This window comes from Ambystoma mexicanum, chromosome 14 (genome assembly GCF_040938575.1).
Source record: "Ambystoma mexicanum isolate Mex_15411 chromosome 14, UKY_AmexF1_1, whole genome shotgun sequence".
In the NCBI taxonomy this organism is placed as follows: Eukaryota; Metazoa; Chordata; class Amphibia; order Caudata; family Ambystomatidae; genus Ambystoma; species Ambystoma mexicanum.
The window spans coordinates 667,697,226-667,721,246 of NC_090940.1; the positions used below are offsets into that span (position 1 = coordinate 667,697,226).

The following is a 24,021-nucleotide window of genomic DNA, read 5'->3' on the forward strand; positions in this document are numbered from 1 at the left end:
CCTAGACACTGCTCCTGGAGTAACTCGTGTCTGGGCCTAGACACTGCTCCTGGAGTAACTCGTGTCTGGGCCTAGACACTGCTCCTGGAGTAACTCGTGTCTGGGCCTAGCTCCTGGAGTAACTCATGTCTGGGCCTAGACACTGCTCCTGGAGTAACTCGCGTCTGGGCCTAGACACTGCTCCTGGAGTAACTCGTGTCTGGGCCTAGACACTGCTCCTGGAGTAACTCGTGTCTGGGCCTAGCTCCTGGAGTAACTCATGTCTGGGCCTAGACACTGCTCCTGGAGTAACTCGTGTCTGGGCCTAGACACTGCTCCTGGAGTAACTCGTGTCTGGGCCTAGACACTGCTCCTGGAGTAACTCATGTCTGGGCCTAGACACTGCTGGACCTTAAGTGCCCGTCATGAACGACCGGAAACGTTGGGACTGGTCGCCACCTTGTGGCCATCGGGATATATTGCACGTCTGTAATTTTGAACGATAGAGGCCTGCTGTTGTGTTGTAAGTCTTGTATTGTCACTGGCGGGCAGCCATGCCACAACACAACACCTGCCTTTATTTCTTCCTTTTTTATTTCTTTCCCTTCTTTTATTTTCTTGAATTTATGTCCTCTTTTAAATCCAGCTCTGATACTGCACATAATTCTAGCCCTTGGGGAGAATAGTATTTAAATATTAGAAATTAACTTAGTATAATTAATAATAGCGCTGGAGGGTGGGAACACGTTTACACACAGCCAAAGACCTCCCAAAAACTCGGATACAGTTCAGAAACAATTATCAGTGCAAGGAAAAAATAGTTAAGCTGTCATCATTAGTTGCAGTGTAAAAATGTATTTACAGTGCCACAACTACAGCGCAAGATTTTAAAAATGCATATAAAATTCTTTGTAGTTACCAATTTCTTGGTCGTAGAGCTCCCTAAACGTCTGGCGGGTCTGGAAAAACTGTCCAGGGGAAGGTAAGCACCCGCAAAGTGTCTTCCGGCGAGTTTCAGGGTAAGTAGAAAGTCCCACGGAAGAGAAAGGGGTGAGCTCATTAGGCCCCCACCTATATGGGAAAGGTAAGTCTCTGCCCCCAGATCGGTACCCGCGGGTGGTTTTACCCACAGGTGCAGATTTGTTGTCAAACAAGCCGTGGGAGGAGCGGGTGAGACCCCAGGAAGAGATACAGAGGTCGGTTCAGGAGAAGAGAGCATAGCATGAAGAAGACCCCCAGAGCAGAGACTCGCTTCCTAAGAATCCTGAGCCCGGAACAGTAGGACGCCTGCAGGGGAGCATCACAGATAATCGCCCACCCCAGGACGCAGAGGTAAGTACTCACAGGGGCAGTTCCCATGAATAGGCGAACCAACCTAGAAAAGCAGAGGCTTCTTTCGAGGTGTGGTTTACAGGGCTCTGGTGCCAAGGGGCTTCAACCCTCGGCCAGTGATGGCCCAACTAACAGATGGAGGAACATCAGCTCTGCCACGGAAGCCGCTCCAATCAGCAGTGTCGATACTGGCGAGGAGGATAGGGGAACACGTGAGCCTGGATTCCCATGTCTCACAGGAAATGGCACCGTAACGTCAGTGGACAACCACAGGAAATGGCACCGCAAAGTCAGTGGACAACCACAGTAAATTGCATCAGAACGAGGAAGGAGGCGGGCCGGGATGGTCCGAGGAGCACACAAGGAGGGTTACTGGTGCCCCACCGTCCTCCCAGGGGGCAGCAGCTAAGTGCAGCAAGGCTGAAGCCCATGCTGGAAAAGGGCAGGTGGAGCCGAACTCAGCACCAAAGTGGAGTCAGCTGAACGACACAGGAAAGCCGGGCGGGCCTTCTACCAACATAAAGCCCTAACCAGGATATGCCCAAACACATGCACCCAGCCAGTATGGCCAGTTGAGGGCTTAAAGCGATGTTTCTGGTGGGAGAAGAGCAGGGTAGGTCGGCAGGCCTGCTTCTTCCAAGTTCCAGGAGCAGAGGGATGAAAGAGAGCGAGGGAGCAGAGACGGGGCTAAGCCTTAAGTACCACTACATGAAGGGGCTTCCGAGGCCAGCTCCTAATCACTAAGCAGTTCCAGGGAGGGAGGATACTCGTAGGCAACCATTCTGGTTGGCCATTTGGACAGTGTTAAGAAGATTCTCCACACATTAGAAAGTTTGATTAGGTGTATTAATACAACTCTACGCAACAGCAGGCGCTGCCCAGAGACAAACTCCAACTGACATTGAATAATTCCAGAACTTCACCAGGTGGATAAACATTCTCCTTTGGAACTGGATCAGCTCAGCATGTTGCATAAGTTCATGTGAAACATTAAGCACACTGTACTACTTTCAGACAACATGTCATCATGCATCAGAACTGTTACCCATTTATAAAACATAGAAGCATATGTTCCCTTAAATGCTAAACATAACACATCTCCTCCCTTGGCAACTGCTGAATGATTTTCATTCTACATAGAAATCTTTGAGCCATGTTGGTCTGTTTCTAACTCTATCTGGACACAGTCCTGAATTTACATCTACATCAGAATGACCCACGTTCCCTTCCTCTTGACAGTGTGCCCTTTCCTCGTTTCTGCTGTTTGTGGATTTACCCTCGACTTCATGGCTGTACCTCACCTTGTCATCATCAACACTGGATAAACACTTGACCAATTTTGACATTGACCAACATTCTCCCCCTTCTAAAATCACTACATTTCCTCTTACAGCTGCAATCTTCTTTGGTCCCAAAAATTTGCTCTCTGTACATTTAGAACTTAATCTGGGATTCTTGATCAGAACCATGTCACCCTTCTGCCACGTCCTTTCCTTGGTTTTATTGGCTTCATCAAACTTCTCTTTATACATGTTCTGAGTCTCTCTAATTAATACCATAATTTTCTCACAATCTACATTTACACTTTTTGCCATTTCCAGCCAACCTGGACAAAGTTTTGTGCCCGGTTGTCTGCCCTTCAATGACATAAATGGAGATATTCTCGTGATCGAATGTGGTGTGGTACAATAGTTCCAAACCATCTCTTTAAGTACTCTCGACAAATCCAATCCTGAAGCCAATGCTAGTTGTATCCCACTCTTCACAAATCTGTTGGCCCTTTCTACTAAGCCATTGGCCCTGGGATGATACAGAGCTGTTCTCACTTGTTTGATACTGAATTTCCTCAAGAAAGTCAACATTCTATCTGAGCAAAATTGTACACCATTATCAGTGACCACCACTGACGGAAAACCCTCCCTGTAAAACACTTCTTCTAAAAATGATATCATTTCCACAGTAGTGGCCTCGCGGAATGCCTTCCACTCTATCAATTTGGTATGATAGTCTACTAGTACCATTAAGTACGTATATCCTTCCAAAAGATCTTGTATGGGTCCTACTAAGTCAATAGCTACTTTCTGCCACGGTTCGCTGGGCACGCTCACTGGAGCCAGTGGAACTTCTCTCACCATCTTGCCTTTATCACTCTTCACACATTCCTTACAATTCCTAACACTTTTCTCTACATCACTATCCATCCCTGGCCACCAGAATGACTGCCTCAGATACCTCTTAGTTCTTCCCATTCCCAAATTCCCTTGATGGGCCACCTTCCTCTATTTCGGCGATGGTAACTGGTTCTAGTGCACTCGCTTGAACTCTTACCCCTAGTTTTCTCTGTTCCTCCCATCCGAGTAATGAGGCACCTCTTTTTGCTACTAATATATGGGCAGAGCACTTTCTGGCTTTGTATAACACTTGCGTATGGAACTATCCTAGAATGTCTATAGACAATTCGCCATAACCGCAGGGTTGAACATCAGTCGGCTTGAGTGAGTCTTGTTCTTTCCCTAATACATTTCTCAGAGTTTCTTTTGATATGATGGTCCACGGCGAGCATGTATCAACTTTCATTATCATTTTGTGCCCTTCAATCTCAAATTCATCTACGGGTCCTTTTTGTTCACCTGAGACGGCTGAAATCTCGAAGACATGTCTTGGAGCAGTTTCTTGCATGGCTGTCATCTCTGGTGCATTATATGTCATCGGATTTGTATCTACATTGTTTCCTCTCGATTCTATCAGATGGATAGATGAATTCTTGCATGCATTGGCTAAATGTCCTTTGCTCTTACATCTAAAACACTCTGCAAACCTGGCTGGGCAGGTGGGGTAATTCGGCCCATGTTTGGGACTGCCACATCTTGTACATTTTGAATTCCACACTTCCCTTCTGTTTGCACTGAAGCTGGGTTTCCTCCTTTGACCAACTGCACAGACGGCCTGAGAGGTCTGTTTATCGACCTTCAACTCCTTAATGTATTGAGTTGTTTGCGCTATACTTCTGGCCAGTTCAACTGCATCTTCTAACTTAATGTCTTTGGCAAGCAGTTTTTCTTGAATCCTCACATTATGTGTGCATCTCACAAGCTGATCTCTTATCAATGAGTCAGTCAATGACTCGAAGTCATGACTTAATGTTCTTAAAGAGGCAATGTAGGATTCAACCTATTCAGAAGATTCTTGTGTGCGTTGGAAAAATGTATGCCGTTCGAAGGTTACGTTCTTTTTTGGCTCAAAATGCTCTTACAATTGTTTTAGAGCTGTGGCACGCTCATCTGCATCTCCAGCTTCTGCTCCTTGGGTCTTGGCTAATCCATCAAAAATGCTGCATCCCTCCGGTCCGAAGTTATGTCGTAGTAATGCTTTTTTCCTTGCTGAGCTGAACCTGTCTCCTCCCATAGCCACAAGGTAATTCACAAAAATATCCTTCCACCTATCCCACCTAATAGGCGGACGGCCAGGCTCAGCCAGAAAACTTGTGGGTGGAGGTATTGTTGCTGCCATGCTTAATCCAATGCAAAGTGTCAATACAGATTAATATCAGCGCAACTTCCTTTCAGGCTGTAAATTCCTGCAGCATATATAATAAAAGCTCTGCACTGTGTACCCTCCTTGATGTGCACTATCTGATCAGTCCAGATCAGCAATAATAATGCTTGAGTTCCTCCTTCAAGCTTCTGCTGTACACAAGGCTGTTGTCACAATGCCCGGCTGACAATGCGTGGGTTAACCTTCCTTGTCTGGGTGTTGCTGAACAGGCATCACAAAGCGCAATCAATGATTTGAGCGAGCTCCGGCAGCGCTCACTGCTGCGTGTAGGTGGCCACGCCCCTTGGCACGCGCACGATAATGGAGGAGCCGCAGGCAAAAACAAACAGGGCAGGATCTTCCATTCAGGTGGCCAGGGAAGGGCCATCACTTTTGGATCCCGACCCAAAGTGGGTGTACAAGCGAGGAAGGTTCACCTGAGTAGAGGGTCACAAGGAATTGTGAGGAGGATACCCAAGGGTGAGACATGGTATTTCCCCAGTCCTAAAACCACCACAAACTACTTTCCCTCAGCCTTTGCGGGGTATCTCCAGTCTCACCCCTCTCCCTCTCCCCACTTCCAACACATACTAAGACGAGGAAGAGGCAACTAAGATCATTAAAGATTACCCATTGGAATAACATGGAGAAAATAAGGGAAACCTACTATAGAAAGAAAGCAACAGTGAGACTCTAATCCATGCGCTCCTTAACTGTTATATTAATTAGACATAACCAAAGCAGCATTCCAAGTCCATAACAAGAAAAATTCAACAAGCAAAGCGAAAGTTGACACGTTGTTTTATGATTGTCCAAACATTCAATGCCGGCATGTGTTTCAACCTTCACAAGCTCTTGATCAGGGCTTACAATTCCATCTACACTATTTCATGTATGTTTTGCAGGCATTCCGCCATACCATATCATGATTCGACATTATCAAATGAACAACCAATGTTGTACACACAGTACCATATAAAAAATAACATCTGGTGAATTTCTGTTTTTTTTTATATTACTTGTACCCATAACATCCCTTAAACAATGTTTTTTCACTGAATTGTTTTTTATATACATATATAAATATATATACCAGCCGTTCCCAGCATAACATAGCCATTCTAGCATATCTTACAGATCAATATCGGTTGGTAATTTATAGGGTCACTTCTGTCCCCCTTCTTAAATATCGGAATTACCACTGATTGATTCCAGGTAGGGGTGTAGGTTGCTGTGACTTATTAATGGTCATTGAAAAGGATAAACATATAGTAACTGTCTTCTTTTGAATTTGAAAGGCATATTTGTATCAGATGGAATGAGAGGTATGCACGATATAAGAACAGTATCCATCGATTACACGGGCCTCTATGATGTGTCTTTGTAGACGCGTCATTGTCAACCTTGTTCCATTGCAGAGTCCCCGTGATGACTTAAGATTGCATAGTAGCATCATTACAGCACCTACTTTCAGTTTTAGCTCCTGAGGAGGCATTCACCCTACAACGTTTCACTCTTTAGAGACTGAAATGTTTAGCTGGTAATTAACTGTTCTTTGATACTGGAACCGCCATGACCTTTGTGAAGAGAAGTGGGAGGGCCGGGGAGAAGTACCTTGAAATGATTACGAATGTTTGCGATAGTTGACCGCATGGAAACATGCTCATTCTATTTGTTAAATTGGTAGCTGTTGTTGAATTAGAAGAGCACACAGTGGTGCACTTTGCCATTTGGACAGCACATGGCAATCTAACACTGATAAATTGCATAACTGAGTGTGAAACATACCTAAGCATTTTATATATAGAGATATTACTTTCTACCCCTACTTCACTTTCAAATCTACTTAACATACCCCCTACTACTTACTGCAAACTCTACACTTCCACCTACTTTACAACTACCCTACATAAAAATAATTACATATACATATAACTACAATACATATATACAGTAACATACAACATCTATACTGCATACAAAACACTATGTCACAATGAGGGGACTGCTGCAGTCAGTCACCCCTTCACAGTACCTTGATTGGTCTGCCCTTGGTGGTGCTGGCTCTGCGCTGGTGATGCAGCTGGCTCGAAGTAACGCTGGCTGGTGGCTCTGCTGGCTGGGGCCCTGTCCCCTGCAGATGAATGATGGGACCTGGCCCCTCTACTTTCTTCAGCATGGCCCCGTCCACGATGTGGGGATACCCGCTCTCACTGCACGGCCCATGCCCCCCTCTGGATTTCGGGTGGCATCCCTGTTGTCCTGGGGATGCCACCCTGCTAACCATTGTGCTCCTGCAGCCATTTTGGGATCAGCTAGCGTCTCCATGACAACAGGGACATTGTTGCTTTCACAGCTGCCTGTCCTCACTCTTGTTGAGATTCTGGCCCGCCCCCTCAGCAATGCATCATAAGACTCAGTGGTCAGGCCTCTAGCCTTCACCCAGGCCCTTACGCTGGGCGGCCCTGGGCTTGCCTTCACCCGGCCCACTCAATGGAGCAGCCCGGGACTCCCTCCTCCTCCTCTTCCCCCAGGTTGGCTGGCAAGGCTAACCCTGGATTTGTTCTTCACTGCACCACCCTCCGCTCTTCAACTTCCTGGGCTGCACCTGACATACACAGCCTGTAGGACTTTTATGAAGGCCCAGCCTGGTGGCCAGCAAGGGGCATGGCCGGGCTGCCTCGATTTGAGCCACCCTCCCACACATGGCCTAGGCTGGTCTGTTTGTGTTTTGGCCCAGGAAGTCTCTAACAGGCTGCCTGGGCCCTGAAAAATGCTGGGCCTGTCCAGTCTGGCCCCCTAGGCAGGCCACCAACGGCCACTGCTCTGGGGCGGCCAAGCTGCCTCTGGCATTAGCAGCTTGGCCCCCTGGATCTCTCGCTCTCTGGGGAGACTCCCCACATGCCACTAAGTGCCATTGGATGAATCTAGGCCCGGGGGGGGGGGGGCGCTCGAGGCAGCTGCCCCTCCCAGGTACGTCTTTTTCTTGTTTTCTCTCCCCTCTGCTTCCTATCGCCTTTCTACTCTGTTTCCAACTGTCACTTTTTTCAATCCTCACTGGATTTGTTTCTCCCCGGCCCGGCCCATTCTTGGGCCACTCAGGGGAGTTCTGCTCTCTTGTTCTTACACGCTCCTTTCAGCTCAATGGATACACATAGACACAAAGACACAGAGAAATACAAAACACACACTACTAGCCACAGGCTACACTGGGGATGACCGAGTGAGTTGTGAGGATGACTGGTAGACACTGTACCTTACATTTCCTCAAGAGCTAGATCACAACCAGGAATAATTGAAGATCATAATACCCCTTTTAGTTTGGGCCATTAGGTGGTGCTTGCATCGCCAAAACTATTCTGTTAGAGCACAGATGGGGAGGAATGGCAAATGAGGAGGAACACACAGCCTGTAGGTGTTGTTTGGCTATTTGCCCACCCATTGACTGTTCATGGCCCTGCTAATTCATCCCTATGGCCATTCCCACCCAGTTCCTTCCCCTCCCGCCCAAAACACCTCCTCCGGGGTACTCTTTGAGCTTGCTTTAGTCAAGCCTTACCATCAAACTTTGCACTCAAAGTGCTTGCCAGTGTTTTCTGAAAGCAGCCTTCTTAGAGTTAATGACTTAATTGGATCTCTAAAGGCGCTACCCGTGGAATACAAATGTCGTAACCAGGTCTTCCTTCAGCCACTCAATTTATGAGCACAAAGCGTGTCCGTCACTGAAGTCCTGTTAAAAACAAGCATTGGCAAAGCCAGCAGTTTTTGCTTGTCTATAAGTATTTGGCATTTGCCAGGCACTGCTATTAGATGCCCAGGTACTTATACCATGTTGCACCTGCTGCTATCAATGGCTAGTTAATACTGCTACGGTTGTGCCTGGCAAGCGCCGTTCCCATGCCTACACAGAAGCCCAAACTGTTGGCATTGCCGGTGCTTGTTTATGCTGGCAGCAGACTGTTTATTCCACCTGAACTGAGAAGATAGCAGAGCCCTGTTGCACACATTGACCTTTGTGTAAGATGCTCTGCCACAGCAGCAGAGTCAGGGCTGGTGGAGGCAATAGCTGGAGGTAGGTTACACCTTCCCATAACCCCTAGCCACAGAATCCACATCTCATGACCTTTCCATAACCCCTAGCCACGGAATCCACATCTCATGACCTTTCCATAACCCCTAGCCACGGAATCCACATCTCATGACCTTTCATAAGCACTAGCCACGGAATCCACATCTCATGACCTTTCCATAACCCTAGCCACGGAATCCACATCTCATGACCTTTCCATAAGCACTAGCCACGGAATCCACATCTCATGACCTTTCCATAAGCACTAGCCACGGAATCCACATCTCATGACCTTTCCATAAGCACTAGCCACGGAATCCACATCTCATGACCTTTCCATAACCCTAGCCACGAAATCCACATCCCATGACCTTTCCATTCCCCTAGCCACGGAATCCACATCTCATGACCTTTCCATAAGCACTAGCCACAGAATCCCCATCTCATGACCTTTCCATAACCCCTAGCCACAGAATCCACATCTCATGACCTTTCCATAACACCTACCTGCAGAATCCACATCTCATGACCTTTCCATAACTTCTAGCCACGGAATCCACATCTCATGACCTTTCCATAACCCTAGCCACGAAATCCACATCTCATGACCTTTCCATTCTCCTAGCCACGGAATCCACATCTCATGACCTTTCCATAAGCACTAGCCACAGAATCCACATCTCATGACCTTTCCATAACCCCTAGCCACAGAATCCACATCTCATGACCTTTCCATAACGCCTACCTGCAGAATCCACATCTCATGACCTTTCCATAACCCCTAGCCACGGAATCCACATCTCATGACCTTTCCATAACCCTAGCCACGAAATCCACATCTCATGACCTTTCCATAAGCACTAGCCACAGAATCCACATCTGATGACCTTTCCATAAGCACTAGCCACAGAATCCACATCTCATGACCTTTCCATTACCCTAACCACAGAATCCATATCTCATGACCTTTCCATAACCCTAGCCACGAAATCCACATCTCATGACCTTTATTAATAATAATAATAATAATAATAATAATTTGGCATTTATATAGTGCTACGAACCCTCAGGTATCTGAGCGCTGCTTATTATTACCCACGGTGTGTGGTGCTCATTTATCGACCTCGGAAGGATGAAAGGCTGAGTTTGGCCCTGCCAGGATTCGAACCTGCGTTAGCAGGCTCTGCACCGATGTCAAAGCGAGTGCTCTACTCGCTGTGCCACTTGACCGGCTTTCCATAACCCTAGCCACGAAATCCACATCTCATGACCTTTCAATAAGCACTAGCCACAGAATCCACATCTCATGACCTTTCCATAAGCACTAGCCACAGAATCCACATCTCATGATCTTTCCATAACCCCTAGCCACAGAATCCACATCTCATGACCTTTCCATAAGCACTAGCCACATAATCCACATCTCATGACCTTTCCATAACCCCTAGCCACGGAATCCACATCTCATGACCTTTCCATAACACTAGCCACGAAATCCACATCTCATGACCTTTCCATTCCCCTAGCCACAGAATCCACATCTCATGACCTTTCCATTCCCCTAGCCACAGAATCCACATCTCATGACCTTTCCATAACCCTAGCTACGAAATCCACATCTCATGACCTTTCCATAAGCACTAGCCACAGAATCCACATCTCATGACCTTTCCATTAACCCTAGCCACAGAATCCACATCTCATGACCTTTCCATAAGCACTAGCCACATAATCCACATCTCATGACCTTTCCATAACCCCTAGCCACGGAATCCACATCTCATGACCTTTCCATAACCCTAGCAACGAAATCCACATCTCATGACCTTTCCATTCCCCTAGGCACGGAATCCACATCTCATGACCTTTCCATAACCCCTAGCCACAGAATCCACATCTCATGACCTTTCCATAACCCCTAGCCACGGAATCCACATCTCATGACCTTTTCATAACCCCTAGCCACGGAATCCACATCTCATGACCTTTCCATAACCCCTAGCCACAGAATCCACATCTCATGACCTTTCCATTCCCCTAGCCACAGAATCCACATCTCATGACCTTTCCATTCCCCTAGCCACGGAATCCACATCTCATGACCTTTCCATAATCCCTAGCCACAGAATCCACATCTCATGACCTTTCCATAACCCCTAGCCACCGAATCCACATCTCATGACCTTTCCATAACCCCTAGCCACGGAATCCACATCTCATGACCTTTCCATTCCCCTAGCCACGGAATCCACATCTCATGACCTTTCCATAAGCACTAGCCACAGAATCCACATCTCATGACCTTTCCATTCCCCTAGCCACGGAATCCACATCTCATGACCTTTCCATAACCCTAGCCACGAAATCCACATCTCATGACCTTTCCATAACCCCTAGCCACAGAATCCACATCTCATGACCTTTCCATAACCCCTAGCCACGGAATCCACATCTCATGACCTTTCCATTCCCCTAGCCACGGAATCCACATCTCATGACCTTTCCATTCCCCTAGCCACGAAATCCACATCTCATGACCTTTCCATAACCCCTAGCCACGGAATCCACATCTCATGACCTTTCCATAACCCCTAGCCACAGAATCCACATCTCATGACCTTTCCATAACCCCTAGCCACGGAATCCACATCGCATGACCTTTCCATAACCCCTAGCCACAGAATCCACATCTCATGACCTTTCCATAACCCCTAGCCATAAAATCCACATCTCATGACCTTTCCATAACCCTAGCCACGGAATCCACATCGCATGACCTTTCCATAACCCCTAGCCACGGAATCCACATCTCATGACCTTTCCATAACCCCTAGCCACAGAATCTACATCTCATGACCTTTCCATAACCCCTAGCCACGGAATCCACATCGCATGACCTTTCCATAACCCCTAGCCATGGAATCCACATCTCATGACCTTTCCATAACCCCTAGCCACAGAATCCACATCTCATGACATTTCCATTCCCCTAGCCACGGACTCCACATCTCATGACCTTTCCATTCCCCTAGCCACGGAATCCACATCTCATGACCTTTCCATAACCCCTAGCCACAGAATCCACATCTCATGACCTTTCCATAACCCCTAGCCACAGAATCCACATCTCATGACCTTTCCATAACCCCTAGCCATGGAATCCACATCTCATGACCTTTCCGTAACCCCTAGCCACGGAATCCATATCTCATGACCTTTCCATAACCCTAGCCACGAAATCCACATCTCATGACCTTTCCATAACCCCTAGCCTCAGAATCCACATCTCATGACCATTCCATAACCCCTAGCCATGGAATCCACATCTCATGACCTTTCCATAACCCTAGCCACGAAATCCACATCTCATGACCTTTCCATAACCCCTAGCCACATAATCCACATCTCATGACCATTCCATAACCCCTAGCCACGAATCCACATCTCATGACCTTTCCATTTCCCTAGCCACGGAATCCACATCTCATGACCTTTTCATAACCCTAGCCACGAAATCCACATCTCATGACCTTTCCATAACCTCTAGCCACGGAATCCACATCTCATGACCTTTCCATAACCCCTAGCCACAGAATCCACATCTCATGACCTTTCCATAACCCCTAGCCACGGAATCCACATTGCATGACCTTTCCATAACCCCTAGCCACAGAATCCACATCTCATGACCTTTCCATAACCCCTAGCCACGGAATCCACATCTCATGACCTTTCCATAACCCTAGCCACGGAATCCACATCTCATGACCTTTCCAAAACCCCTAGCCACGGAATCCACATCGCATGACCTTTCCATAACCCCTAGCCATGGAATCCACATCTCATGACCTTTCCATAACCCCTAGCCACAGAATCCACATCTCATGACATTTCCATTCCCCTAGCCACGGACTCCACATCTCATGACCTTTCCATTCCCCTAGCCACGGAATCCACATCTCATGACCTTTCCATAACCCCTAGCCACAGAATCCACATCTCATGACCTTTCCATAACCCCTAGCCACAGAATCCACATCTCATGACCTTTCCATAACCCCTAGCCACGGAATCCACATCTCATGACCTTTCCGTAACCCCTAGCCATGGAATCCACATCTCATGACCTTTCCGTAACCCCTAGCCACGGAATCCATATCTCATGACCTTTCCATAACCCTAGCCACGAAATCCACATCTCATGAACTTTCCATAACCCCTAGCCTCAGAATCCACATCTCATGACCATTCCATAACCCCTAGCCATGGAATCCACATCTCATGACCTTTCCATAACCCTAGCCACGAAATCCACATCTCATGACCTTTCCATAACCCCTAGCCACATAATCCACATCTCATGACCATTCCATAACCCCTAGCCACGAATCCACATCTCATGACCTTTCCATTTCCCTAGCCACGGAATCCACATCTCATGACCTTTCCATAACCCTAGCCACGAAATCCACATCTCATGACCTTTCCATAACCTCTAGCCACGGAATCCACATCTCATGACCTTTCCATAACCCCTAGCCACAGAATCCACATCTCATGACCTTTCCATAACCCCTAGCCACGGAATCCACATTGCATGACCTTTCCATAACCCCTAGCCACAGAATCCACATCTCATGACCTTTCCATAACCCCTAGCCACGGAATCCACATCTCATGACCTTTCCATAACCCTAGCCACGGAATCCACATCTCATGACCTTTCCATAACCCCTAGCCAAGGAATCCACATCTCATGACCTTTCCATAACCCCTAGCCACAGAATCTACATCTCATGACCTTTCCATAACCCCTAGCCACGGAATCCACATCTCATGACCTTTCCATAACCCCTAGCCACAGAATCCACATCTCATGACCTTTGACCCTCGCCACACTGCAGTAAATTACATTTACAAAACAATTTACAAACCAAACAAAGCACACAAGTATATTCCGAATCTCCCTGCAGGAGATGATTTTAGAATAATGTTATACTGCTCCACAAAGTAAACCACGTTGCCATGGTGACCAGCTTAGGTGTGCTGCAGAGATTTGTTACCGCCAGTCACAGATTGCATAGCCTGGCGGTTTGTGTGTAATTAGTCACACCAGGGCAGCTCAGTGGGGCGAGCACCAGCGCAAGGCTGCTCTTAAGAGCCTAGCTTTGCCCCTGGGTGACATCTCTCAGCCAGAGGGTGTGCTGGGGAGCAGGCTGGTGGCAGCGGTGCATTTCACCTCTGGCTGCACCCCTCTGCAGCATGCATGGGGAGCCAGCTGGTGGCAGCTGTGCAGCTCACGTGTGGCTGCACCCCTCTGCAGCATGCATGGGGAGCAGGCTGGTGGCAGCGGTGCAGTTCAACTCTTGCTGCACCCCTCTGCAGCATGCATGGGGAGCAGGCTGGTGGCAGATGTGCAGCTCACTTTTGGCTGTGCCCCTCTGCAGCATGCATTGGGAGCAGGCTGGTGGCAGTGGTGCAGTTCACCTCTGGCTGCACCCATCTGCAGCATGAGCAGGCTGGTGGCAGCTGTGCAGTGCTCTTTTGCATGCACCCCTCCGCAGCATGCATGGGGAACAGGCTGGTGACAGATGTGCAACTCACTTGTGGCTGCACCCCTCTGCAGCATGCATGGGGAGCAGGCTGGTGGCAACGGTGCAGTTCACCTCTGGCTGCACCCCTCTACAGCATGCATGGGGAGCAGGCTGGTGGCAACTCTGCAGTTCACCTTTTGCTGCACCCCTCTGCAGCATGCTTGGGGAGCAGGCTGGTGGCAGTGGTGCAGTTCACCTCTGGCTGCACCCTTCTGCAGCATGCATGGGGAGCAGGCTGGTGGCAGATGTGCAGCTCACTTTTGGCTGTGCCCATCTGCAGCATGCATGGGGAGCAGCATGGTGGCAGCTGTGCACTTCACCTCTGGCTGCACCCCTCTGCAGCATGCATGGGGAGCAGGCTGGTGGCAGCTGTGCAGTGCTCTTTTGGCTGCACCCCTCTGCAGGATGCATGGGGAGCGGGCTGGTGGCAGCAGTGCAGTTCACCTCTGGCTGCACCCCTCTGCAGCATGCATGGGGAGCAGGCTGGTGGCAGTTGTGCAGCTCACTTGTGGCTGCACCCCTCTGCAGCATGCATGGGGAGCCAGCTGGTGGCAGCTGTGCAGCTCACTTGTGGCTGCACCCCTCTGCAGCATGCATGGGGAGCAGGCTGGTGGCAGCGGTGCAGCTCACCTCTGGCTGCACCCCTCTGCAGCATGCATGGGGAGCAGACTGGTGGCAGCTGTGCAGTGCTCATTTGGCTGCACCCCTCTGCAGCATTCATGGTGAGCAGGCTGGTGGCAGCTGTGCAGTTCATCTCTGGCTGCACCCCTCTGCAGCATGCATGGGGAGCAGGCTGGTGGCAGCTGTGCAGTTCACCTCTGGCTGCACCCCTCTGCAGCATGCATGGGGAGCAGGCTGGTGGCAGATGTGCAGCTCACTTTTGGCTTTGCCCCTCTGCAGCATGCATGGGGAGCAGGCTGGTGGCAGTGGTGCAGTTCACCTCGGGTTGCACCCATCTGCAGCATGCATGGGTAGCAGGCTGGTGGCAGCACTGCAGTTCACCTTTGGCTGCACCCCTCTGCAGCATGCATGGGGAGCAGGCTGGTGGCAGCTCTGCAGTTCACCTCTGGCTGCACCCATCTGCAGCATGCATGGGGAGCAGGGTGGTGGCAGCTCTGCAGTTCACCTCTGGCTGCACCCCTCTGCAGCATGCATGGGGAGCAGGCTGGTGACAGATGTGCAACTCACTTGTGGTTGCACCCCTCTGCAGCATGCATGGGGAGCAGGCTGGTGACAGATGTGCAACTCACTTGTGGTTGCACCCCTCTGCAGCATGCATGGGGAGCAGGCTGGTGGCAGCTGTGCAATTCACCTCTGGCTGCACCCGTCTGCCGCATGCATGGGGAGCAGGCTGGTGGCAGCTGTGCAGTGCTCTTTTGGCTGCACCCCTATGCAGCATGGATGCTTACTCTATTTGCAGCCACTTGCCCCATATGCTGGCAAAGTGACTAGACAAGCATGTTTAAAGACCCCATTTTGTTTGTGTCTTTGCTTTATCTGTCTGGGCCTCCGGGCAGAGCCGAAGCGACCGTTCTGCCTGCGGAGGCTATTTGTGGAGCTCTGAATAAAAACGAGTGCTAATTGGATGCGAGTCTGCTAGACATCACAATCCAGACGCGTGTGTGTGTGTGTGCGCCTGTGTGTACCTGCAAAAGTTAAACATTTAAAGGTGCATTCCTGTGGTTTTGTAAACAGGGTTAACCCTCTGCCCCTGTGTGTATGCCTGGAGAGAGCAGGGTCATCTGAGAGATTTGGTTGCTGAAGTTACCCATGGAAGATTCTGGAGCGGGTCCTGGTGCTGCTGTACTCAGGCCTCTCTGTGCTGCGGAATCTTGACTCACGCTCTTCCTCGTCTTCCCCTGCCTGTCCTTGCTGAGCCCCCCTTCCTACTGGCATCTGCTGGGGCTCCCCTGTGGTATTCCCTGGAACTGAGTCGGGGGTCCCTGCTGCCTGGCTGGAACCTGAGTGGCGAATCGCGGCTCTGCCAACGCTTCTTGGCACATCCCCACCCTCACTGCTGGCACATCCTCACCCTCACTACCGGCACATCCTCACCCTCACTGCTGGCACATCCTCACCCTCACTGCTGGCACATCCTCACCCTCAGTGCTGGCACATCCTCACCTTCACTGCTGGCACATCCTCACCCTCACTGCTGGCACATCCTCACCCTCACTGCCGGCACATCCTCACCCTCACTGCTGCAGTTGCTCCCCTTTGTGAGACTGTTCCTGCTGCCTGTGCTGCGCACTTTGTCCTCACTGGAGTCCCCTGTGATCGGCTTTAAAGGGTCCCTGTTGTATTTGCTCAGTGTTGTGACCAGTCCTTTGTGAGTATCCTGGAGGCAGTCATTCAACATCATTGGTGTTGTCCTCTTCAGATCTCTGGTTGCAGAACCTTCATCAGGAACCTCAACCAAATCCAAAACCTGATGCCACGACCGACCTCTGTGCTTTCACCTCTGGGACCTTCTCGACCATATCCAACTCCGGCGGGTCACCATCCTGGGGGTTCTTGACCACGATCCTGTCTATGGTCTTCTTCTCCAAAGTCTTGGGGCTTTGTGTGCAGTTACCCCGCAAGCCTCCCTAACCGTCGCCTCTTCTTCATTGTTCATTTCGTATTCCTCTCCAACTGCCCATTCCCGGGTCTCGGGTCATCGAACCTGGGCCGGGATCTCTACTGGTGCGGCCACCTCTTCTTCTCCCTTGGCTCATGGGTAAAACCTACTTCCATTGTACTATACTCTCAGCTGACTGGTAGACGTTGCCCTGTTGATCCTTTTGCAAGGTTTTCCACGCGAGAGGCAGGGGGGTAGAGGAGGTGTGGGGATAAGTGTGATCTGGAGGAAGGATGGTAAGATCAGGAGGGGCTGGAGAGTGGATAAAGGAGAAGGGAGAGCAGCTGACGAGACCAGGAGACAGAGTGTAGAGGGGAGAAATATCAGGAGTGAGCTGCAGCATAGAGACCGCTGGAGGGCGAGAGAAAGATAAGATTAGGAGACACAGTGCAGAGAGGAGAGAGCTGGAGAGTAGAGACTGGAGGGGGAGTACCTGGGTCTGAGATTGAAAGCCCCAAGAATCCTGGAAACCCAGGGCCCAGGAAGGACCACTTGTGAGTCCTGAAATCCAAGGTCCGGGAACGAGCCCAAGCTGCAGAAGTATCATTTGAGAGACCTGAAAGCTTGATCTGTCTGAGTCCCAGCAGGTCACTCTGAAGAGAACCCCTGAAAGCTTGATCTGTCTGAGTCCCAGCAGGTCACTCTGAAGAGAACCCCTGAAAGCTTGATCTGTCTGAGTCCCAGCAGGTCACTCTGAAGAGAACCCCTGAAAGCTTGATCTGTCTGAGTCCCAGCAGGTCACTCTGAAGAGAACCCCGCTCCAGGGGGGAGAGATGAGACTTCTGAAATGACAAAGGCTGTGTAAAGGCCTGTGACAAGTCTGGTCCACGCAAGGGCAAGGAAAGGGTTACCAGAAGAAGCTGATAGATGCTGAATAGGCTGGAGAAATGACCAGAGTGGAATAGTGTGAGAAACCTAAAGGTGTCTCCCTGGCTAGTATTCAGGCATCTGTCATCCAGGGGGCCAGGACACAGCCATCGCTTTTGGATCCAGCTCCTCGGGGTGGACCAGTGCGGGAGGATCACCTGGATGAGGGGTCGTCGGGGAGTGGAAGTGGGACACTGGAGGGTGAGACACAGTATCCCCTCCCCTTTAGCAAATTTTCCCCATCCTACCAGGTAGGATACCTAGTAACTCAACCCCCTCTTTTCTGGACACAAACATTGTTTCACGGACAGTTCCCCGTGAGCAACAACGGACTAACAGCAGAGCTGTTCACCTGATTTGTCCCAACACAAGGGTCAGGCAGAGGCAGGCAATTACTGATAATTACACACACCTGACTTCCACACACTTCCCCAGGTGCATTGTGTGTCGAAGGTGCCCGGATTGCCGCCGTGATACTGTCCTTCGCTCCCACAACAAAGCAGCGCCAGTAAAGTCAGCACAGCCGGTGAGTCGGAGATACTGATAGCAGAACAGTCTATGTAAGAACCATGGTTGCAAGCAGCAATACTGCATAAAGAGAATCGTGTGTGAAGCATTCGCGATGAGCGACGCAAGTATAATTGGAACTGAAGAAGTAAAAGTTGAACTTTGTGATTGAACTTTGGGAGGCAACCCAAGATACCGTGTACAGAGTGGTCCGGAACCATGCGTGTGCTCACTCGAAGGTCTCTGTTAGGTATCCAACTGAGAGGGTAAAATTGTGAACTGTAACATCGAAGTGGCGTGGCAACGGGTCAAGCCAAACCCTGTGCACATTGGAAAGGCTTTGATAACTTATACGAACTGTAATTGGTTCGATCCCGTCTGAGGGAGACTAATTGTGAAAAGGGGATCTGAGCCCGACTGAGGGGGATCTGAGCCCGACTGAGGGGGATCTGAGCCCGACTGAGGGGGATCTGGAGTGAACCGTGAGTCACCCAAGAAGAGATATACAAATTGTAATTGGGCCAAGCCTGGCTGAGGGAGACTAATGTTGTAAAAGAGATCTGAGCCCGACTGAGGGAGATCTGGGGTGAACCGTGAGTCATCTGAGAAAAGATATACAAACTGAAATTGGTCTGAGCCCGGCTGAGGGAGACTAATTGTGAAAAGGGGATTTGAGCCCGACTGAGGGGGATATGGAGTGAACCGTGATTCATCCGAGAAGGAACTGTGGAAGAAAAGGGATCTGAGCCCGGCTGAGGGGGATCCAGGGTGAAGAGTGAATCGCCCTATGTGATTATTTGGAAGGGAACTTTTTGTTTGTTTGATTCATCAGGCCCTCTGAAGCACTATGTCCTCATGCCGAAAAAGCCCAAGAGTGTGCTATGCTCGAGTGAACCGCCTTGTACCATGCTGAAAATGTGGGGAAGGAAGGCCCACGGCCTGAACATCCTGACTCATCATTTTTGTGCACACTTCTTTCTTTTTCACGAACATTATCCCACACTATTTATAATTTAGCCATAAGGATTGGCAATATGATATTTTAGTATAAGCCCTTTTGTTTTGACGAGACTCCACTAGGACTTCGTTATTATTATTTGATGGTCGTAGCTTGCTCCCATCTATTTATTTATTTATTCGTATTTTTAAAGCGCACACTCAGCCCGTGGGCATCGTGGCGCTGTTACATATAAGCATTTGGCTGGTTACAGAAGGAAGGTTATTAAGTTTACAGGCATTTTGATTTGATTTATCTGTAGATTTAGGTTTAGATGGGTGTTTTTCGCACCCCTTATGAAGTTCAATAAACACCCTTGAACTGTGGTCACTTGTGTCTGTCTTACTTTGATGCCCTGCCTTCCTTACAGATGGACAGAATCCTAATGACTTAATAAGCTAAGGTTTTGAACATGTATTTGTCCACCCTTTTCGCGAGACTTTTCTTTGGTAGACTAGGGCATCTCAAGGGGTGAGGGAGGAGAGACATAGACTGATTTAAGCGCATGGATGAGAGCCATTTTGCTATGGACTAGGCAACTCTTCTTCCCCCTCATATGTCACTTCCTTTAGCCACACCCTTTCTCAGTTTGCAACCGGCCGGAGAGTCATTTGGGCAATACTGAGTGTATCTTCAATCACAATCTTTCTTGCATTGGTTTGGGTTATGAGGATCAATTCCCCCAAAGGCTGTGTTGCTTTCATCATGAACTCTCTCAGCTGCTTTAGGATAGAAAACTCAATTTCCACACGCAGCGTTGCTCGAATTCTGGAATTGGAGATGGTCCCTGCCAATTTCTTTCTGCCTAGTTCCACCAGTCACTCTGCCCATCTTTATCCCTTGGCCTCACGTCTTTATTCCTCCTGGCTCAGCACCATTTGCTCACCTTCCTTACGGAGGCGGTTGCAAGTTCACTGTTGCCTCACCACTCACAGCTTTGGGGTTTGACCCTCTCTACCTCATTCAGAATTCCTTTCTGTCCTCTTTTTCTGGTAGTTGGTTTGAGGCTCTGGACTCCACCTCCACATATCAAAGCCACAGCTCATGATCTTGGCTTGGTGGGTATTCGGGGTGCCTCGTAGCTTGGTGGCAGGTCCTGATTAGTACTGCCAGCATTCTGAACCATATGGTTATCTATGGGCCTGGATCAAAGAAACAAAAGACAGACTCTACTGGACGCAGGACACAAGTTCTTCACAGTTTGGAATTAATACAATTGTTTGAAGATCTTGCTGCCACTGGATGTGTTATTCAGGAGAAGCATGCATTAAACTTTCCCGTGGGTCTTCATAAAATTATTTATTTACTTATTCATTTGTATTTAATTTGAAAATTTGAATTAAGGAAGATGAAACATAAATTACACACTTTTTCAGGACAGGATAGGAAGATTACGATTGACATGAGGTGGTAGAGGCGGGGACGGGGCTGGATTAAGTGTGGGGAAAGAAGTATGTTGTGGGGATGGAGGGTGGAGGGGGCAGTGCGGTTGTGGAGTGGTAAGGGGTCCCAGGCTGTGGGTGCCTATTGGATGAAGGCTTGTTTCTGTGTGCACGTTACCTTGCAGTGTGCAATGCATTAAAGACTTTGGTTGGCTTGCCTGGTGTTCGTGTGGGTGATGTTTTTCAATTTGTTGTGAAGGTAGAATGAGGTTTTGAGGTGGATGGCTTTTTATAGAATACAGAGTCCTTTGCAAGCATTTCTCTGAGATGTGGGGAGTGAGCTGAACGCAGAAAGGGTGATCTGTGAGTGTTTGGTCAGGTGTAGGATGAGTTTTGTTGGTGCATTTTGTATGGCTTGCAGGGACGTAAGGGTGCTGTTGAGGGGGTCCAGTAAGAATAGTATTTCCATAGTCCAGCTTTGGCAGAACTAGTGCATGGACTGAGGCGTGCAAGTCGTCAGGTTGGTGGATGTGTCTTATCTTGTGGAGGAGGTGCTGTTTTACATTTAAAGTTTAGGTGATGACAGCTATGTGGAGTGTGAAGGAAAGGTAGAGGACAATGGTGAAACTCAGGGAGTTGACAGTTCTGCAGGGGGAGATGTGTGGTTTGTCTTTGGTGAGTTGCTTAGTTGTTTGATCCAGGGGTTGATGCCAGGCTTGTGCCGGGGTGGCAGAGGGGGGAAGATGATGTGGTATTGCATTTTGGAAGGGTTGAGTTTGAGGAAGTGGGTAGCCATCCAGGTGGTGATGGTGGAGAGAGCTTCTGAGGGTGTGGGGTTGAGAGGTGGAGATTTGCAGGTATATAGTATATGTACGTGTTGTTTGGTTATCGGTTAGAGTGCACATTGTGGAGGCTAAATGTGTGCCTGAGGGGTTCCAGAGGAAGGGGGATAGGAAGGATCCTTGTGGGACCCCTTACCCGACTGGGGTGGGGTTGGATTGATAAGGGGACATGAGACACGCTCTGTTCTGTCAGTGAGGAAGGAGGTGAACCAGTTGAGAATAGCGCCTAGGTGTTTAATCCTATGCAACAGGATGTTTAGGAGAATGGTGGGGTCGGTGGTGTCGAAGGCTGCATAGAGACCGAGGAGTGCAAGTAGGGTTGTATGTCCTTTGTCATCACTGTTATAGAGGTTATTGATGATGGGAAGTGTTGCTGTCTCTGTGCTGTCTGTGCTGTGGCCCGGTGCTAACAGCTGATTGGAAGGAGCTGAGGGGGTCTTTTGTGAGGATGCACTGTTGAAGCTGTCTCTTGACAAAGCGTTACATGATTGTGGCGAGGTACGGAAGAATTGTGTGATAGGACAGTAGTATCCTTGGCACATGGGGTCGAGGGATGGTTTCTTGAGGAGGGGGAGAGTTGTCCTTTTTAGAGTCTGGAGGGGAATGCACTGTGTGAGACAGAAGTTCATGATATTGGCACAGTGTGGAGCCGGGATGTTGATGCCATTTGATGTGGCTTGTGTCTTCCTAGAAGTGTGCCGGTTGTGTTTTGGCTGTGAGGGTGGTCAGGGTGCGTCGGTGGATGAGGAGGAATGTGCCCCAACACTTTGCATAAAAGTACACTGAATGCGCTTCTTTTGTGAGATAAACTCAGTGACATGCGCTAATATTGGTTCACAAATGTTTTCAACCCCCAGGTTGTTAAGACATCACTCCTCACCAAAATGGATATGATAAGAAGCCAACCGGCAAGTACTGCTCACGAAGTGAACACGGAGAGAACAATGTCCCAGAAACACATTGGCATGACCAGTGCGCAGCTTCAGACCATGGCGTCATCCTTGAATGCGTTACCAGTCTCGGAGAGCAAGGACATGTTTAATACATTGGAGGTATGTGGAGCCCACACGGTATCGCGAGTCAATAACCTGCTCCTGTGATCCCGGCAATAGACAGCTGTGCTTTGTCTGTTTCTTCTGAGTCAGGATAACTCAAGGCTTTCAAATGTGAACTGCACCCGGGTTATGCATTTGCTATTTGTGTGTAAATATGCGATTTATGACATGAGAACATGTAAACATAAGCTATACTTTCCATATGTTTCAATTGGGCCTCTTTCTGTAATTTGATTGATTGATAGGTTATTTATAACACGCTTAAAGGAATAGTGCGCTCAGAAAATATTATTGGCCAAAAAGATGGCCAATAGTCTAAAACATACTTTAAACATATTCTGAATGAAAGTTCCTATTTAAACACTTTTGAGCAAACGAGGCTCAAAGCGTTTACATGGGAGCATCCATTTTGCCATTTCAGGCAGCCTCCTCAGCTCATGTTAAGCTCTGCCCTGACGCACTAAACAAGCAGCAAAAGCCCCCTACTGGGAGCTTTTGCTTACTGCAGCCAGAGCAGAGCTGAAGAGGCTGCCTTCACTTTCATTTTACGTTTGCGGTGCTCCCCAAGCCCAGAGAAGCACAGAAAGCGTAAAATGAAGGCAAAAGCCAGAGGCGCAGCAATTACAAATACAACGTTGTTGTATTTGTGATTGCCGTGGTTGGAAAACCACAGCAATCATAAATACAACAAGGTTGTTATTCTGACTGCGGCGGCTTTCGCTTGGAGTCCCCTGGGATTCCTCATGGTTGGGAGCCCGGGAGACTCAAAGTGATAGCCACGGCAGGCAGAACACAACGCGGCTGTATTCAAAAACATTGCATTTTTTCTTTCTAAGTTTCTCGGGCTCCTCCGGCTCGGAGGAGCGCGAGAAACTTAGAAAGACAACCGCAGCATTTTTAAATACAACAGCGTTGTATTTATGTTTGCAGTAGCTGGCTCCAAGCTGAAGCTACCGCAAACATAAAAACGTTTTAAAAGCTGCGGTTTTCCAGCCCGGAAAACTTAGAAAGAAAACTGCAGCTAGAGCTTATTTAAAAAAAGAAATAAGCTCTTACCCAGATGCAGCTTTCTTGCCTGCAGTCTCTGGTCTCCCGCACCAATGAAGCAAAAGCCACCTAGTGGTAGCTTTTGTTTACTACAGCTGGCTGGCTTTTGCTTCATTAGTGCCGCAAGGGCAAGCACAGGAGGCATCCATTTCACACAACGGATGCCCACTAGTGCTTCACATTTTTAAGTTTGAGC

At 48.9% G+C, this 24,021-nt stretch overlaps 1 protein-coding gene across 8 annotated transcripts in view; it reads left to right on the top strand.

Moving 5' to 3' along the window:
- SYNE2 (spectrin repeat containing nuclear envelope protein 2) overlaps positions 1-24,021 on the top strand; it is a 1,840,150-nt gene that overhangs the window by 625,313 nt on the left and 1,190,816 nt on the right. For all 8 annotated transcript variants that reach the window (XM_069638223.1, XM_069638224.1, XM_069638227.1 and 5 more), the window contains one exon: positions 22,581-22,775. In XM_069638223.1, the coding sequence (XP_069494324.1) occupies positions 22,581-22,775 (195 nt within the window). The remainder of the gene's footprint in view (positions 1-22,580; positions 22,776-24,021) is intronic.